This window comes from Halictus rubicundus, chromosome 4 (assembly GCF_050948215.1).
Source record: "Halictus rubicundus isolate RS-2024b chromosome 4, iyHalRubi1_principal, whole genome shotgun sequence".
Lineage (NCBI taxonomy): Eukaryota > Metazoa > Arthropoda > Insecta > Hymenoptera > Halictidae > Halictus > Halictus rubicundus.
Window position 1 is genome coordinate 11,517,948 of NC_135152.1, and position 17,682 is coordinate 11,535,629.

Genomic DNA, 17,682 nt, shown 5'->3' on the forward strand with positions numbered 1-17,682 from the left:
GTCATACATCTCTGGCGAGCATCTGTTGTTACAGAAAAAGAAAAATAATGTATAGTGACTTCGAATTAAATGAAAGGATTTATTTACTAAAATAAGAAGAATACAAATAGTCGAAGAACGCGTAATACATGAATATCAGTTTAGTGATAGTACCACGTGAGAATAATTGGATCAAAAATCGAGGCAATTGTTCCATCTATTTTGCTACGCAAAATTGATCACTAAATCTACTAAATGCTACATTAGCTTTGCGAGATAATAAAATTACATTGGCTGAAATGCAGTTTACGCCACTCGCGCGCATAAATGGATCAGCGTAATTACAACATTTGTAAACGCTTTTCGCAGTTGAAGGGTTAAAACGCCAGGACCTTCTTGCGGTCCAAGGGTAATAATGTTAGGTAGAGTGATAAATGCCTTCCGGTTCTCTTTTCCAGGTCCACTGTTGCACGTTGTAGTGCCGTATAATTGTAACAGGACAGTCGTGCAGAATTGCAGGACATGGGATAATGTTATACGCGTAGATAATTCAAGCGGATGAAATAAAATTTTGTTTCGCGAATGAATAATACAGAATACTTAAATTTATGCTGCTGGCCATTAAATGAACGGTCTTTCATTGTCTGTTTCTTTGAATGCAGCCCAAAACGGGAAGTCTCGTGCCGGAGAAATGCTTCGTAGATGTTAATTCAGTGGACATCTCGGTGAAAAGAACGCTTGAATTAAACTTCGATCGAACGGTAAAGTGGAGAGAGGAACTTGAAAAGAACAATATCACTGGTGCGAGGTCGCTGAAGACGAGTCCCCCTTCGGGAAATTATTTTATTGAGAGCTGCCCAACAAACTGGTTCGTGTCCTTCTGTCGTTAATTCTCTTTACACAGGATGCTCAATAATATACCTACACTTTGCAAGAAAAATTCCAATCGATCAAGCACTCGAAACATTAACCCTTAACGGCCCGGAAGTATTTTAAGTTTACTTTCCACCAGGTCGAAGCTATTTTTCATACGAAGAGAAACTGTGGACTCAATATTTTTATATCAAGTATAGAAAGGAAAATATTTATATTTTATTTTATATATATTTATATTTTATTTTTCTTTAATTTTTGCTTGTATGGCGGCATTGGTCCGTTAAGGGTTAAAACCAATCAATATAATCTTCATTCGTATCGCTAATTTCGATTCTTGTTACTGAACTTTTAGTACGCGTATTTTAATATCTTCCAATTTTCTACACTTCCCACGAGTGTACAATTGTTCAAACACAAACGCGCAAACAACGCCTTGCAGTTTCAAGAAAAACATCAAAGATCAATATCAGCGACACAGACTCGATGTAACAACGTTGTGATTCATTAGGTTCGTTCAGGACGAGTCTACAGCGACCGGCAAACTCCGAAAGATAAATCATTTCTGTCATCGTCACCATTGCAGCCCATTTTCGCCACCTTCGTTTGCATTCGATCTAACGCACCCACGATCACGGTATTTAGTGGTATCGCTCATTTCCATTCACCAACGTCCGCTCGAAACGAGCCCGAATTTTCGAGGAAAGTATGTGTCGCAACTGGACAACGTAGAGATTAGTTTGTATGAGATCGTCCGAGAGGACGCGACGACGATTTTCGTAACGATCCAGTTCATAGATCGGCGTCTCACGAGTAGATACAGACGATCGATCGTCCATTAAAGCAGTGACGAGCAATCTTTCGACGTGTTCAAATTGGGAAAAGCTTGATCTAAAAACCTTGTACAGTTTAATTTGAAAAGTTCTTCATCCCTGGATGAAGCATTTTGTTTATTAAATGAAGTCACAGGTTACTCATCACTGGATTAGGGAATGGTATTCACAGTCGATCATGCATGTGCACCTCGCATCATTCTACGTTTCGTTCTCTAGTCGCGCCATTCTGCAATGATTCTTGCCGGATGCGATTTAGGTTTCCGCCATTAACATGTTAACCGAGGAAGACGCTAATTTTATGTTGTTCTGTTTACTCGCTTCGAGGATCGTCTCACTTAACGTGCGTAATACCTGTCACTAGACTGCGAATTTCATGCATTTATAATTAAATTTGTCAAATTTTATGCATTTATAATCAAATTTGTCGATGGGAGACATTTTTATTCGGCGACTGCGTTTCTCGCGGTTAACGCGCGCAAATGTTCATTTTGCATAAAAATCCGCGGTCTGTTTTTTCGGCAGTTTCAGTGCGATCGTGTTCTTTATTCTTTCCGATGGCTTTCACGGTCGAAAAATCAGTTAACAGGTTAATATCTGCACACTCCTCCTGAACCGACTTTCAGCAAAGGTAAAATTAGTTATCAACGTCCAGTACGTAATCCTTTCATCCCGTAAAAATTGCAAAAGAGCGAACTTTACAGCGGGAATCAGCTCAAGCATATTAGTCGTTCTGCTTTGTAGTGTAAAATGGCGGGTCAAGGTTTTCTTGCGAATTACAATAATCCGTTTTGGAGACATCGTTGCGCGAACGAACATCATTACACGCTACTTTCGGGCGTGTTTAACCGAGCCGTCCGGTGACAGTCCACGATCCGCGTTAAATATTTAATGAACGTTTGCCGGGAGAACTTCCGTGTCGCATAATGGAGATTAAAAATGTATGATCCTGGTCCCGGTTCCTATTAACGAAAAAGCTGCAGCCGCGGCGGCCGCGAAATTCTAATTTGGGCTCTCAGCGAAATTGCTCCGTGCAAAACGCAAAGAATGGCGCGCGCAAACAGCGGTCCTTGTCACCACAATTGTCTCGCGATTATTCTTTGAGAAAAGAAACTCGAGATCGACACGCGCCGGTTTTTTTTTCTTTCGCGTTCCAGTTCTCGCGAATTTCGCAAAATTTCGCTCATTCCAGCCGCCCGAACGAAATGAATCGATCGTTCAAGGCCACCGGGGAACTACCTCCAGCATGCATCCTACGTCCGACACGATTCAACGTCTTGAAAAGTGGTCTTGAAACGTTGACTGAATAATAGTTAGAAATGATTCGGTGAAAATTGAATTTTTCCGTGCACGCTCGCGCTGTACACCGTGTTTTCCCTCTCTATAAACGCGCGTCCTGGGAGGGGGGCCGGTAACGTAATTATAGAGAGTTGTCAGCACCTGATGTCCCTCTTTTTACCCCTCTCAGGACAGAATTTGCTACGAGGATCAATATTTTTTATCGCTACAGGGAAAACTGACTGGCCATTGTTCGCCGAAAGGACAATGTGCCCGATGACGACGCGATTACAAGGAGGACGACAAAGCGCGATTATAGGGAGGGATAGCGTACGTAAATTGCTCTGCCTCTTTTTCGTTTATCTATACGTCTATTATCTGCTTTGCGAGAGAAGTCTCGAGTCGAAATAGCTGTCCACCACGTTACTTCAGACTTGCAACAGTGGAGTGGACAGCTATTAACACATTACCTACCGGCGATTATTTCATAATTTTTAGAAGTCTATGGTCCATAGCTAAACACTATTCAATGGAGCCTTCAACGGTAACAGCAATTTCAATTGTAAACCAACAAACCATCTCTAGTAATGTCACGTAATAATTTCGTTTGAGATTGTAATGTGAAAGAAGACAATTGTTGAAAATCCTATTGATAGGATTCTGGTAGGTAAAGCGTTAAGACTGCATCTTCTTTCGGAAAACGGACTGTGGACCGCTTGGTTGCACATGGGAACGATTACTACAAATGAAAGAACATAAAGTAGTTGGTAGACTGTGGATTTTTATGACAAATCAAAATCTACCTATCTTAGTCATCTTAATAAACTTTAAATTCTTCTGTCTTTTTACTTTTGTATTCGACCTATTCATTCCTGTCGTAAATGTATAAAATCCGCAGTCTGGTAATCGAGTCATGCGCAAGAGCGAAATTCAGTGTAAAAGACTATTACTAGGCTCGAAAGAAGTAATTCGATCAGGGTACAAAGCGAAAGAGTTGTACAATTATAGTGCAAGAGTTGCAAGAATTGTGTTATTATTATTATTATATATTATTACATAAGAGTGGCAGCTAATTTATATATTTAACACGTTGTGTATAGCGTGTTAAAAGAACTATGCAAGTAGGCTCTACAATTTTTCAGAAAGCAAACTCTAGCATCAAGCCCCGAATTCAATTACTTCTGAATCAGCCGGTAATTCTTGAGCACCGAGGTACAAAGCGAGCAATCGATACTAGCAAACCGCACGATCGGATACAGAAGAGCCGCGCTAAATCAGTTCCATCAGTAACACCACTTTATATTCCTAAATTGGCAACTATCATTCGATCATCCGCTAATCGGGAACCACGATAGAGAGAAGGAGAGAGGAAGAGAGAGAGAGAGAGAGAGAGAGAGAGAGAGAGAGAGAGAGAGAGAGAGAGAGAGTGAGAGAGAGAGAGACCGCCGCGATACGCGGAGAGCGTTCGATAAAAGATCGACGAGCGGTTTTCCCTGGTTAATCGGTGATTAAAACGGGAATTAATGAACCGCGGTTATTCGGGTGAAACGATTACATGGAAACACGCGTCTGGATATGCCAGGTTGTAACGACGTTGGGGCCGGCGAAGCCGCAGAGGCTGGCTTCCGGTCACGCATCGTCGACGGAAGCGTCGGAGGCGCGCGAGGTCGTCGAGATCCAGGAGATGGAGATCGAACAGGAAATGAGAGCGTTGCTGTCCTCGTCCAGCCCGGTGAAATCCCATCCTAGCAACCTGGCCGGCACACCACCGCACAGACTCTGCCTGGAGACCAGTTTCACGTCCCTGCAGAGTCCCTCGGAGTTCCCTCAGGCTGGTCGGGAGCTCAGCGTCGACTCCAGGGGGATCCCATGGGAGTACGTCAGCCTGGCCAGCGAGTTGCTGAACACGCCCAGGGCCGACGAATGCAAACTGTAAGAATAGCACTTTTATGTCCGGGACCATCGAAACCGTCTGGCCCGCTCCCTAACCGGAGGGCTGACCACTGAGGATACCCTAGGATTAACTTTGATAAGGAGAGATAGCGAAGAGAGGGAGAGAGAGAGAGAGAAAGAGAGAGAGAGAGAGAGAGAGAGAGAGAGAGAGAGAGAGAGAGAGAGAGAGACAGGAGAACGTTCGAGACTCGAGCGATCTTCGGGATCAACCGTGATCAGGCGATCCTTCGACGACCACTCTCGTCGAGACCGAGCTAAATTTCAGATTGTTCATTCTTGCGCGTATTCGTTATTACCTCAGGATCTCGTTCATTCGATAAATAATCTCATCGGAATTGTGTCACGCTCTCGTTCACATCCGCTTGTTTCACGACTCGCAGTAATCACCGCTTTAACAGCCGCGCACATAGGCGATCATCGCACTAATGTTTCCGAGGAACATTTGAGGTATCCTTGAAGGAACGCCGTTCTTGGAGGACGCGTTGCTCCGCGAAAGCTTGCAGCTGTTTCCACGTGTCTATAGAAATCCCTCGAAAGGATTGCCAGAGGAATTGCCAAGAGTTGTGGGCGAGGAAGCAATTACTTTTAAGTCAGGTAAATTACTAACGACTATCGTCCGCTGAAGTCAGCAATTTAACATCTCGACACCGGAGAGCCTGTACTAATCGGCTTTCCACTGCCGTCGACGCTCTTCCGAGTCTCCGGGCAGATAAAAGTCACCTCCGGAAAGTGATATTTCTTAATTAATGATTAATTTGATTCGTTGCAACGAGAGTTTCTTATAGACACATAGAGAAATCGCTGCGGTTATTCCCGAAGCTGTCGTGTCGTGTCCTTCAAGAACGAACGCGATCAACTTCAACCCTTTTGGACCTAGAAGAAAAACATTCTAAGCTGTCTAAGAGGAACATTCCGTTTTCTTTTTGTCAGTGTTGTTTTCTCGTTTGGGAAAGTCGAATGTTGCTCTTCAGCTGCTGTCCTTGCGGAATTGGTCGCAAGAGGTGTTTATCTGGAATATTGTTCTCGTACAAAGGTCGAACCGGCGAAGCGACTGGGACGATGCATCGCGAACAGCGCCGTTGGCGACGCCGGAAACTCTCTCGGAAGCATCGAGCAATCCACCATCACCGGTACCACCACCGAGGCCGATGAGGCGCACCCCGAAGATATCGGGAAACTTGTCAACGGCGGCGGACGACTTGAAGAACAACCTTCACTTCGCTATGCTCTCGGCGAAGAATTATTTCCTGAGGGAGGGAAACAACGGCAGTAACACAAGCAGCGGAAATAGCGAGGCTAGCTACGAGAGCGCCAAAAGCTTAACCGCTGGTCTTCCGCCGCCAGTGCCGAGAAGACGGGACTCGGTCACCGTCAGAAGGTAGCTACTTGATTAATCCTCTGCCAGGAATCTGATATTTTAAGACAGTTCTTTTATCGTAAACATTGTATGCAATGTATATTGTTTTAAATTATTTCTAGTTTACAATGAAACAGAAGCTTCCTGTTATTGTTACCATCAGACTCGCTATGTATAGGACGGCTTAATTGACCCTATTTTAAAAGAAATTTTCTATTTTACAAGAGTCTTTTTCTCTTAAATTGCATAATAGATATATCTTGTAATTTATTCCAGTTTCCGACGAAACAGAAGATTCTTTCTATTGTTGCCATCACATCCATTGTATATAGAATGGCTTCATTGACCTCTGATCCTCTGTATTTACAAGAAATCTTATGTTTTACAAGTGTCTTTTTGTCGTAAATTATATAACGTATACATTCTGTAATTATTTTCGTTTCACAATGAAGCAGAAGAGATTCTTCTTATTGTTACCATCATTTCCATTATGCACAGAATGGCTCCGTTAACAGTCCGTCTGCAACCCTATTTTTACTAACGTCGTCTGCATACTGGGTCGTCTGGATCCACGCAATTTTCTTTTTTAGGCCCCAGAAAATTTTTGAATACTCCTCCACGTAGCTGGAATGCCATTCAATTAGTTTTATTGTTTCATGTTTCCTTGATCCTTCTGAGCAGAGCAAAATTTAAAGAGTATGGAAAGAATGAGGAGTTAGTTAAGGATTACAGCTAATTACTGAATAAACATTTGTACATTACCAGGTATGTCATTTAGAGGAACAAATGACAGAACAGCTTCTGTTGCTGATCGAGTACGAACTAGAAGATTCTTGCTTCTTTTGGCGAAAACGACCCAAAACGGAAAATGGAGGGTGAAGTTTTTAATAAATGACGAATGTAACTTGTATAAAATATTTCAGAGAGCAAAGAGTATGCACGGCTGCCTGCTGTAGGGACGACCTGTCCGAAAATTCCTCGCCCCACACCTCTTCTCATTCCTCTGGAGCGTCCCACGTCTCAAACAGAGCTCAACCAGGCGACGCCGAAGAGGAGAACGACACGAACGGTTCCAGTTTAGACTTTTACGAAGCCAAGGTACAATACCCGTCTCACGTAACGCAGAAAATGCAATCATATCCATCAGAACTAGACGTTCGAGGTCATGGAAGAGTCATTCTCAGAAATTCAGATATCCAGGTATCCTCAGAAAAGTTTTCTTGGCGTGACCAACAATAAATTCTAAAACATAGTTCATCATTTATAAAACTCGGTACAGATGAATGTAATCAAATGTTTATCCCCCTTGGAATATGATAAAACCCGTACAAGGGTAAATAAATTCCTTTTTATATAAATAACAAACACGCCAAGTGTTTTGTCAGATGTACATTCAAGCTCTCATTCGCTAAACGTTCAGAAAATATATCTAATTTTATATATTTGAACAGGCCTTTAACATTAATTCATTAATTGTTTATACGCTTGAATTGCATTGTCTGCGTTCTCCAAAATGGCGAACATTCCACCAATGAATAGAACTAGTTAACTCTGATGTGGACAACTTTAGCATCTAAGATTTTTGAATTCTTTATTTCCTTTAAAATTGTTGAAGTAAATATACTAAATGAATATCTGGATAACCAGTAGTACACACAAGGGTTTGAGCATAGGGGATCAAGAATACCTTGAATGAGGAAGATATTATTTTGTAATTAAGAACTTGATGCGAACACCGAGTAAAACTTCAAGTATAATTTTACTGAAAAATAAACTTGTCTGGTGTCTGTACCAAGATCTTAAATTACAGAGCATCGAATGTTAAGCGTTAAACAATGATTTAATATTTTAGGGTTCTTCTGGGCAACGCGATAGTAGCAACGACGTGTTCCTCAGCGTTCGAAGTTCTCCAGAATGCAAGGGCCTGATGGCACCGGCTACAGATTTAGGAGCAGAATGGAAGAAGAAGTTCGACGCGACGGGATTGAGCGGGGACGCTTCTTTACCTCTCCTACGTGGGCTTTCGCCGACGCCCACTCACGGGCAACATAGTTCTCCGTTTTTTAGCGCAAAACGGAAAAAATACGTGTATCCGATCACACTGGTTGGTCGAGGCGAAAGTAGCGTTTAATAGTAAGATTTCCGACCGACCGGGGACCATAAGGAAAGGGCCAGGATAGGTGTAAAGTAATTTTGTTAGCAATCTGTGCCAACTTACCGCCGTCGCGTGCGATTATTTCAAAAGTTGATTTCCCGAATCCTTAAGTGGATGCAATTGAAATATTCTAAAATTAAGGGGCCACGCATTGCAGCCTCCTTTTTGTATGAACTTTCGCTGACCGTCTATATGCACACTCAATGAACCCGCAGTTTAATATTATTCTGTAAAATTTCTCGCTGTAAGGAATAGATAGTCAAATTCGAATGATATTCAATTTTTATAGTAGGACTCTCTTTCTCTTTGTACAGACAGTTACTTCAATGACGAAACAGAATATTTTTTAAGTCGAGAACATTTTCTGCCAACAGCAAGCAAGAATATTAAATAAATAATGTTAACTCTATATATAATACATATGTACATACAGTCTTTCTTTCCATATACATATATGTATATGTATACAGAGTTAAGTACGTGTAAATAGATACCATACAAAGCTCATAAGAATAGTATGAAGGCAACGTACGATATATATAAATAATAGTTTACATAAATTGAAATGCCTTGCTACGGAAAAATATAATAAATTTTTCTTATTAAGTTTCACACGTGTAATCGCTGAATATTGTAGTATCGTGGAACTGTGTGGACATTGCATGGCAGTTGCACTGGCCTATTCTACGCAGATATTGTTTAATATAAAACTTTGGATAGCCACATTTTTGTACAAGCTTTTTAATAGAATCAAAATACAATACAAAATAAACTGTTAGTTGAATCTATCGTTTTTGATTATCTATGTGTAATTTTGTCGTATTGTTTATATACGAACTTCATAGTTAAAACCAGATTATTTTATTCACATTTCTAAATAATTATGATTACTTTTTTTACTAATTTTTAAGAAAATGCAAAAACGGGACTGAATACGCGTATATGTATGTAAATTATATATGGAATGTAAGATACGAAGCCATTGAAATAGGCTGATTCTGTAATGAAGATTGAATGAAGAAGCATGATTTTTACTAGCAATCTCTTGATAATTGAAATTCCAAGGTCACTGTATTTATGTAAAAAGTAGATAAAATATTTAACTCTATACAATATTTATTGAACTTATACCTGTAGAATATCTTTAGGAGCAAGTGAAATATAGAAGAAGGGTTCATTTAATGTAATAAAGTACAATACTTTTTAAGAAATAAAAGAGATTAAATCAACTCTGTTTTTTTTTATTGTATCGTTAAATCCATTTCTTTTATTCTGTGTTTGTCAAATTATTTTTTATGAAAATTTAAAAAAATTGAAGGAAAGTATATTAATTAGTAATCAACAAACACTATAGAGATTTGAAATATATTTATTGAGTTGCAGATGCCCATGGTGGTGTCATAGGTTGTGGATTTTGTAAGTACGACATAACAACTGCTGATATGGACAACATAAAACTACTAAGAATTTGTTTTGTATCATCGCTTACTTTAGAATTTGCGAAGCTGATGCAAGAACAGTATAATGCAACCCATGCGCACCACTTTAATCTCATCATCAAACCGCACATGCTAAATATCATTCCTAATATGTTCATGTAGTCTGGTGTTGAGTTGTCGCCTTGCTGAGCCTGATTGCTCGCTGCAGCAGGTTTATACCTAACCTCTCGTTCAGGACGTCTCGGATCTGCTGAACTGTTCATTTCGCAACTGAAATTTATACATATACTATATATTTGATGGTAAAAAGAACTTTAAAGAAACACAACCGCCACAATGCTAAGATACAATTTTATTATGATCAAATTCGTAAGGTTATCGAACTGGTACATGTTTCCATACAATGCTAGCATTAATCAATACTCATTTCTAATTATAGAAATATACTTAAATCTACTCACCAATCTTATATAAAAAGTACCAACTTGTATATTAAAATTTTCTACTTAGTCGCACAAATTAATCAATTGATTTAATTGTTTTTTTTTTTAGTTAGTTCCAGTACCTACTTTATGAAGAATTTTGTCAACACGATCAGTTGAAGAACGTACACCTGGAAATTTTATTTACTATAAACAATAATGTAGAAAATTTATATTTTATGATACTTACTATCGTTCCTAAATGATTACAAATATTGTATAATTTACTTTTGGCACTAACTAATCAAATTTTGGTAAGTCATACCAGAGAAGGTATGAGATGGAGAGTGCTCACGCCCGGGGTTTCGACGTTCCCGGTACAGTGCTGCTCCTTGGTCTATTTTTTAGCCTGGATCAGACCCTACATCATCTTTAGCCTGGACACCGACGAGATACTGTCACAGACGACTGTGGTACCTGGATTTCTTACGCCCTCTACTCTGACGAGCGATAAATGTTACAACTACATAGATCACAGCTACTTTCGCAGCATTTCACAGTGATATTACTTGTGAACACATGTATTGAAATCAACTTCAAAAAAAGACAGAGTATCTATGTATGAATTATAAATATTATTTTCATAAATATTACTTGAAATATACACAAGAAAAATGAATGTAATACCATGCATGACTTGGGTGAGAAAAGGTGTTGCAGCTGAAAACCCTGCAAAGGTTAATAACTTTAAGTAATCACTACTCCAATTGTGTACATATTTTCGATCTGTTTTACTGTAAATACAATGAACGAATTAATTTTACGTTTTCATACTGCGCAAAATTTTACAACTCATCCATTCTTTTAGTTAGTTCTACACATTTCACATTTGGTTGTAACATTTGCAGGTTGAGCTAACACCAACAGAATTAAAGAAAATTTTAGAAGAAAAACAATCAGAGTTACAGTAAGTAATTTCTTGTTGTTAAGAATTATTTGACTTTTGATACATGTTGTGATAATTTTATTTTCGAAGTGATGATTTTGAGGAGGAAGATGATGAAGTTTTGAAGCAGGAAAACAAGAATGAGTCACACACGCTTCAGCACGATGAATATGAATTTGATAACTATGATGAAGAATGTAAGAGAAAAGCTTTATATATTGTTTAATTAATATATTCTTTTTGGTATATTATTTAATAGTCTTTTCTGATACGTAGCTGGTAATATACATTGCTCTATTGGTAACATTACAACATTTGACAACTATGGTAGAGATCCATTAGTAACAAAAGACGACGATGAAGATTCAGAGAAGGAAGATGATGGTATAAAAAGCACTGACAACCTCGTGTTGATAGGACATGTTGATGGAGATGCAAGTATTTTGGAAGTATATGGTAATTGCCCATTTTCTTAGTATACTTTTAAGAGAAATTTTGTAATTAATTTGAATCCTTTTTTGTTTTAACATGTTCATGATGGGTCTGTATCTTAGTAGTTGTATTTGTACCACCAGTGGTACATACCGTCGTAAACGTGTTAAATTGTACAATGTATTCATTTTTTTTTATTATTTTCAGTTCACAATGAAGCAGAAGATTCTTTTTATTGTCACCATGACATATTGTTACCATCATTTCCATTGTGTATAGAATGGCTCAACTTTGATCCTACAGACTCAAAACTAAGTAATTTATGTGCAATTGGTAATATGACTCCCATTATAGAAGTATGGGATTTAGATTTAATAGATTGTCTAGAACCAGCTTACAAACTTGGTCGTAAGCCAAATAAAAAGAAAAATCTAAAACGCATTGGGCATAGAAATGCTGTTTTAGATTTGGCTTGGAATGAGAATTTCACGTAAATATCTATCAAAGTTAAAAATTCTGTACTTAAATATAAATATTGATACATTATAACGTTGTGGATATCTTCGTTTTTTACAGGCATGTACTAGCTAGTGGATCAGTTGACCAGACTGTTTTATTGTGGGACTTGGAGAATGGTACACCTGTTAATAAAATTACCTCTTTTGAAGAAAAAGTTCAATCAATAAAGTGGCATCCGACAGAAACACATCAATTATTAACAGGCTGTGCAGATAAGTAAGTGTATTGTTACTATTATATTTAGATACAATGTTACTTAAATGTTGTCCAATATTTATCCTTTTCTTTTGTAGAATGGTTAGATTATTTGACTGCAGAGATCAAACAATTATAAAATCTTGGGAGACGTCGGGAGAAGTAGAAAGAGTGTTATGGAATAAATTTGATCCAAACTTCTGTATAGTTAGTATATCACGTGTAATTATTTTTATGTCTATAACAACACTTTTATAATCATTGATAACTGTATCATAGGCAAGTACAAACACTGGCCATATGCTATACTTTGATATCAGGCAAGATAAACCAATTTGGAGTACAGAAGCTCACACGAAAGAAGTAACAGGTAACTACTTGCAACAATTACTTGTGGATAATAAATTATATACAGAAATTAGAAATGTATTTATGATATTATGATTTTAGGTCTGACTCTAAGTTCATCGTGCCCTGGTTTTCTTGTTACCACTGCAAATGATGGTACCATAAAAGTATGGGATATTATTAAGCATGAGGAACCGTTATGTGTTTGGGAGAACAAAAGTAATCTTGGTGCTTTACTATGTCTTGCATCAAGTCCAGACAATCCTCTCATATTTTCTGCTGGTGGTGATAACAAATCACATAATCTTAGAGTATTCGACTTCTCTAAAATAACAGAGAGTGAGTTTTATTATATAAATGTATTTATACCTATACATTTGATCGTTCTGTGTTTCTATATAAAATAATATTGTTTTGTCGAATAGTATGCGAGAGTTTTGGAGATAGGATACCGAGAAGTAATAATCAGAATCAAATGATGGATATAACAGATGATATGGGATCAATAGTGCTTAATAACAGTAGTAGTAATACTACTACTGCTGCGTATCTAAAGAAGAAAAAGAAATTTAAGAAATCTATAAGATCGAAATGGTAAATTGTACCACTGTTGAATTTTGTGGAGACTGTAAATAAAAGGTACTCGTGTTTTGTTATACTTTGTACATTGCTTGATACAAATAAAATTTTTCAACGATTTACACTTGGACAAACATGAAAGTTTTCAGATTTTTTCTTAAAACATTTAATTTATTTTTTTCTTGTAATAATATAATGTTAATCCCAACAGTGTTTGTCGAAAGTTTTACAATCTGTACAACATATTAATTTCCTAATCATTTACAACACACACAAATTCAATTTTATTTGGTTTAACATATTCTTATACGATGAAGGCAATGGGTACATGTTTTTGATTCGCATTAATTCAATACCGTAATAATATGAAAAATGATTCAAAAACTGATGTTTTTAACATTCACTAAATACCTACTATGTTATAAAATATAGATACCCAAATTGCATACAATAAAGTAACAATTTTAAGACTATATTGTTTTAAAGTTATACTGCAATAGAATTTAAAGAAATATAGTTAAATAATCGTTCAATTTTTTCGCAAAACTAGTATGTACACAATAAAATTGTTTATCTAAGAAAAAAAATGTATTTTACATATTAATAAGAAAGAATAAAAATGTTAATTAAAACTGGTATCCTTTTAGTACGAGTCGGACATTTGTTTTTATAAAAGATTTGTAATTCCGATGATATTTATGAGATGGAAACTACAAGAATGTTACTTTTATTGTGAATTTATCTTAAGGTTGCACGATTACGTATTCCATCAATGCATTCTTCTCTGAGTAATGTTGTACTTATGTGTAAATATTTGCAAAATGTATTGTTTACTTTCAGATTTATGATGCAGACTGTTAAGTTAATTTTAATAACAAGGTCATTTTGGAATTTTAGTATAACTGGCGTACTAACATTTTAAAATAATTGTTTGTGACATTTTGTAATTTTATATACTTATGAAATAATCCCGTTGTTCTCTGGTCCTTACAGTCAATAACTTTTTTTGTGATTCAATGTTGGTAATATATTTATCACCTGGTAACGTCAAATATCTAAAAAATAAATATGAAACGAATTGTAAATCACAGTTAAAAGTGATTGGGCAGTTGCTAATATGTGCCAGCTTTGTAGCTTTTTTTGTGGTCATTTATAATATTAATAATTTAAAAAAAAGGTTACCACTGTATTGTTCCAAATTTCGTGATATTACTAATTATAGAAATTAATATTTAATAGATTGTTTTATGTTTGTTTACAGTTCGTATATAAAATCTATACACTCTGACATCATTAAGTATATCGTGTAAAGTGTAAATATTTTTCTCTGACGATTTTAAATCCAATAAACAATATGACCAGTCAAAATTAATGTATGCTTTCATTATAAAATCAAATATCTTCTAAAATTTATAAAACTGTGTATCACTTTATATTATATTTTGTATTTTAATCGCAAAATCTTTCGTGTGTATAAATTGGAAACCTCTGTATGATTGGTATTGATTGTTATGAAAGTATAAAGCTTACAACAAATGAAATTCGTACATAGATAATTTTGGAATGGGATAAAGGTATGTATGTATATACGTACCAATGCCAGTTTCTGTTCACTGTCACAGTAATTATTAAATAAACAAATTAAATAACTCATACATAAATGAGCTGATTAAAACATTCTAATTAACAATAATCTTACAACATGCTTTCTGGCAGTGGTGTTATAGATTCAATGAAAGTCATGCGGACATTATTATGTCAACAATGGATATATAAAATTCCATTTTGTAATATTAATGCACATACTGCATCTGTTAAATTCGATACTATGTAAATAGAGTAAGTAATATCCGAAGTTGCACAAATAAAATTATCTAAAGTATTCAATTAAATACTTTTACTTGTAATTCCGAATACTTTCAAACTATGGAATAAATAACATTAAGTACAACTTCAATTGATGGTTCTGAATACGATCCACATCATTGTCATGAATAGATAATTTTGATATTTATGTAAAACAACGAGAAACGACAGAAAAATCTTATATTACATTGAAATAAAGAAATTCAATGATTCCACTGATAGCATAAAACGTCTGACCTCATTGAATGTTATATAACCTGCAACACATAGAAAGAATAGTTGCTTTTGTCCACAAAATGTACCATAGTCCATAGAGATTGACATAGATTATATAATATATTAATTAGATTAATTCATACACATATGTGATATAGCGCGTTGAGCTAAGCATCAGTTCCTATATCCAAACTTCTAGAGTCTTGATTGGAGTCGTGTTGACTTCCGTTCTCAGAAGAAGCACTGCTGGATAAACCAGACTGATCTGAACTCTTCTTCACTTTTGGCTTATATTCCGTAATTACGACAGTGACATTATTTACTGTCACTTCATTGGTTTGAGCTGTACTGCGATCTATATTTTTAAGACGAGGTGGATGCCTATTTTTGCGTCTTGGTTTGTCCAATTTACGGTCTTTTTCTTTACCACTAGTAGCTGTACTACCACCGCTTCCACCCTCCTTTTTCCCTGGCTTCAAAAGTGGTACATATTGTTGCTGCGCAACCTGCGTACAGAATGAGCGTGTCATTTTATAGAGCAGAGGAAACAGGAACAGCAAAAAGTGCATAAAATTGTGACCTGTTGTGCCACAAGCTGAGGATTTATGCGGGGTTTCCGCGTAGAAGTTCCTTTACGGACGTCACACATGAGGCACTTAAATGCTTCTGCGGTATTTCTATACGTGCAGACACTGCAATCCCAATAGTTTTCTTCCAAAACCTTCGCCTGACGTTTTCCACTTCCCGAATGGTTCATTGTTCATGAAAGTCAGTTGTAGAACACTGTACGTTCTCAAAAGAGAGTCCGCCTTCCTATACGTGCCTTCAGCCTCATTAAAAATGATTTTATGAACACTGGGTACTCTACGACAATAAGATTGCTCCGAAAGAGCAAGAATAAAGATATGCAATAAAGTTAATTGAGAATTGTCTAAGACAATGGTCTGTGCATCAACTAAACAAGACAAATAGTTGTTGAATGTATTCATCTTTACTATAAGGACTATCTATATCCCTTTGTTGTATCATTCTGATGTACATGTTTTAAATTGTACCTGAAACAAATAAAAGTGGGTTAGTCCAATGATTCAATGTAACTGTTCTATTAATTAGCTTTTTAGAACAGCTAATCCTATCACAAATAGAACACAATCGTTTATTATTCTTTATTGTTACTTAACATACTCGCGCGTGCGTGAACGTGATCGTGTGCAACGTATTATTTAAAAAAATAAGATCGATTTATTACAAAAATCCTTGAGTGAAATAGATTTTGCGCGACGCAACATCGAATATTATTTATTCATGGACTTACTGATGGAAAGTGCCAATTTATGGAACTTTTCTTCTATCGAGGGTTATCTGTCTTTTTTTCCTATGCACTAGAAATGTTTACTTTTCCACACGGAAAACTCGTTTCCTTATTAAATATCCATGGTAATGTACAACATAAAAAAAATGAGTTCAGCAAAAATTAGACGTTCCTGGTAATGCAATGGTTCCAAACATTCTTTTTCTTAATGAAACAGATGGAATTCCTGACTTGCATATAAAAGTAGCATTATTGCACGTATACGACGTTCTTCTTGACAGTATTATCTGTATTCCTTATACGTACACGGAACACACTCTGACACATTTACAGTCAGGATATTTTTTCCGTCTTTCGTGTCATCGTAAAATAATTGCTTTACACAGAAAAGTCAGTAAAAATCAACGAACTCGAAGGTATTGACAAACAATCCACAGCGCTGTTCCTCTATCGGTCGAACAGCGGAATGTTGAATGTGGACCAAAATACTGTTCGCTTTGGCAACATTGCATATACCAGTAATGTACCCTCTAATGGAAAAGCCCTTACTGTACTTTAAGTGTGTACGGTATTACCTCCGTGGTGTCTCGCAATTTGGGTAATACGCGCGCCAACAAAGAGAGAGAGGAATAATACTTTCCTTCACTGTCATTGGCTAACAATTCGCCGATGCGACAGTGCTGCCCTCACAGTTCGAAAACAATGTTCTACCAGAGGAAATGAGAGTGCTCACGCCCGGGATTTTAGTGTCCCCGGTATAGTGTTGCCCCCTAATCTAATTTTTAGCCTGGACCAGAACCTGCATCATCTTTTTAGTCTGGACCAGAACCTGCATCATTTTACCTGCATCATTAGCAGCGGATTCCAAATAATGCCAGAGTGGAGGCTACTTCTATGTTAAAAGAGGCTCTTCTATGTAGGCTCTGATCCAGCCTAAAAGATGATGCAGGTACTAATACAGGCTAGAAAGATGGTGCAGG

General features: G+C 36.9%; 4 protein-coding genes across 13 annotated transcripts in view; 2 read left to right on the plus strand and 2 right to left on the minus strand.

Annotated features, from left to right (window-relative positions):
• The window catches only part of Inae (inactivation no afterpotential E), a 108,768-nt gene extending 99,556 nt beyond the window's left edge, over positions 1-9,212 (plus strand). For all 5 annotated transcript variants that reach the window (XM_076786697.1, XM_076786701.1, XM_076786698.1 and 2 more), the window contains 3 exons: positions 5,950-6,294; positions 7,197-7,371; positions 8,126-9,212. In XM_076786697.1, coding sequence (XP_076642812.1) covers positions 5,950-6,294; positions 7,197-7,371; positions 8,126-8,404 — 799 coding nt within the window. In that variant the 3' untranslated portion in view covers positions 8,405-9,212. The remainder of the gene's footprint in view (positions 1-5,949; positions 6,295-7,196; positions 7,372-8,125) is intronic.
• Positions 9,213-9,781: 569 nt separating this feature from the next.
• Positions 9,782-10,612, minus strand: LOC143353403 (PAT complex subunit Asterix). The gene is made up of 3 exons (XM_076786708.1): positions 10,540-10,612; positions 10,329-10,480; positions 9,782-10,137 (listed from the first exon to the last, which is right to left on the minus strand). The coding sequence occupies exon 3, from the start codon at positions 10,128-10,130 to the stop codon at positions 9,798-9,800; it is 333 nt and encodes a 110-aa protein (XP_076642823.1). The 5' UTR covers positions 10,131-10,137; positions 10,329-10,480; positions 10,540-10,612; the 3' UTR covers positions 9,782-9,797.
• Positions 10,613-10,703: 91 nt separating this feature from the next.
• On the plus strand, positions 10,704-13,449 carry LOC143353390 (periodic tryptophan protein 1 homolog). The gene is made up of 10 exons (XM_076786683.1): positions 10,704-11,026; positions 11,198-11,256; positions 11,326-11,432; positions 11,512-11,691; positions 11,875-12,157; positions 12,244-12,402; positions 12,480-12,588; positions 12,661-12,751; positions 12,832-13,068; positions 13,155-13,449. Exons 1-10 carry the CDS (start codon positions 10,964-10,966, stop codon positions 13,325-13,327), a joined length of 1,461 nt encoding a protein of 486 aa, XP_076642798.1. The 5' UTR covers positions 10,704-10,963; the 3' UTR covers positions 13,328-13,449.
• Positions 13,450-13,458: 9 nt separating this feature from the next.
• On the minus strand, positions 13,459-17,216 carry Rybp (ring and YY1 binding protein). 6 transcript variants are annotated; one of them, XR_013082122.1, is made up of 4 exons: positions 16,706-17,215; positions 15,971-16,445; positions 14,903-15,896; positions 13,459-14,363 (listed from the first exon to the last, which is right to left on the minus strand). XR_013082122.1 is itself a non-coding variant. In XM_076786688.1 (4 exons), exons 2-3 carry the CDS (start codon positions 16,145-16,147, stop codon positions 15,558-15,560), a joined length of 516 nt encoding a protein of 171 aa, XP_076642803.1. In that variant the 5' UTR covers positions 16,148-16,445; positions 16,706-17,216; the 3' UTR covers positions 13,459-14,363; positions 15,534-15,557. The 6 variants fall into 6 exon arrangements, 4 of the variants coding, with proteins under 4 accessions (XP_076642803.1, XP_076642800.1, XP_076642799.1 ...); XR_013082121.1 differs by having other exon boundaries at positions 14,491-15,896; XM_076786688.1 differs by having other exon boundaries at positions 15,534-15,896; positions 16,706-17,216.
• Positions 17,217-17,682: the final 466 nt, after the last annotated feature.

Coding starts and splice junctions, on each gene's coding strand:
- LOC143353403 (XM_076786708.1), bottom strand. CDS start 10,130: ATGAACAGTTCAGCAGATCCGAGACGTCCTGAACGAGAGGTTAGGTAT.
- LOC143353390 (XM_076786683.1), top strand. CDS start 10,964: ATGAATGTAATACCATGCATGACTTGGGTGAGAAAAGGTGTTGCAGCT. Junction 11,257..11,325: donor GAAAAACAATCAGAGTTACA/GTAAGTAATTTC, acceptor TTATTTTCGAAG/TGATGATTTTGAGGAGGAAG. Junction 12,158..12,243: donor GCTTGGAATGAGAATTTCAC/GTAAATATCTAT, acceptor CGTTTTTTACAG/GCATGTACTAGCTAGTGGAT.
- Rybp (XM_076786688.1), bottom strand. CDS start 16,147: ATGAACCATTCGGGAAGTGGAAAACGTCAGGCGAAGGTTTTGGAAGAA. Junction 15,897..15,970: donor CTCAGCTTGTGGCACAACAG/GTCACAATTTTA, acceptor TTCTGTACGCAG/GTTGCGCAGCAACAATATGT.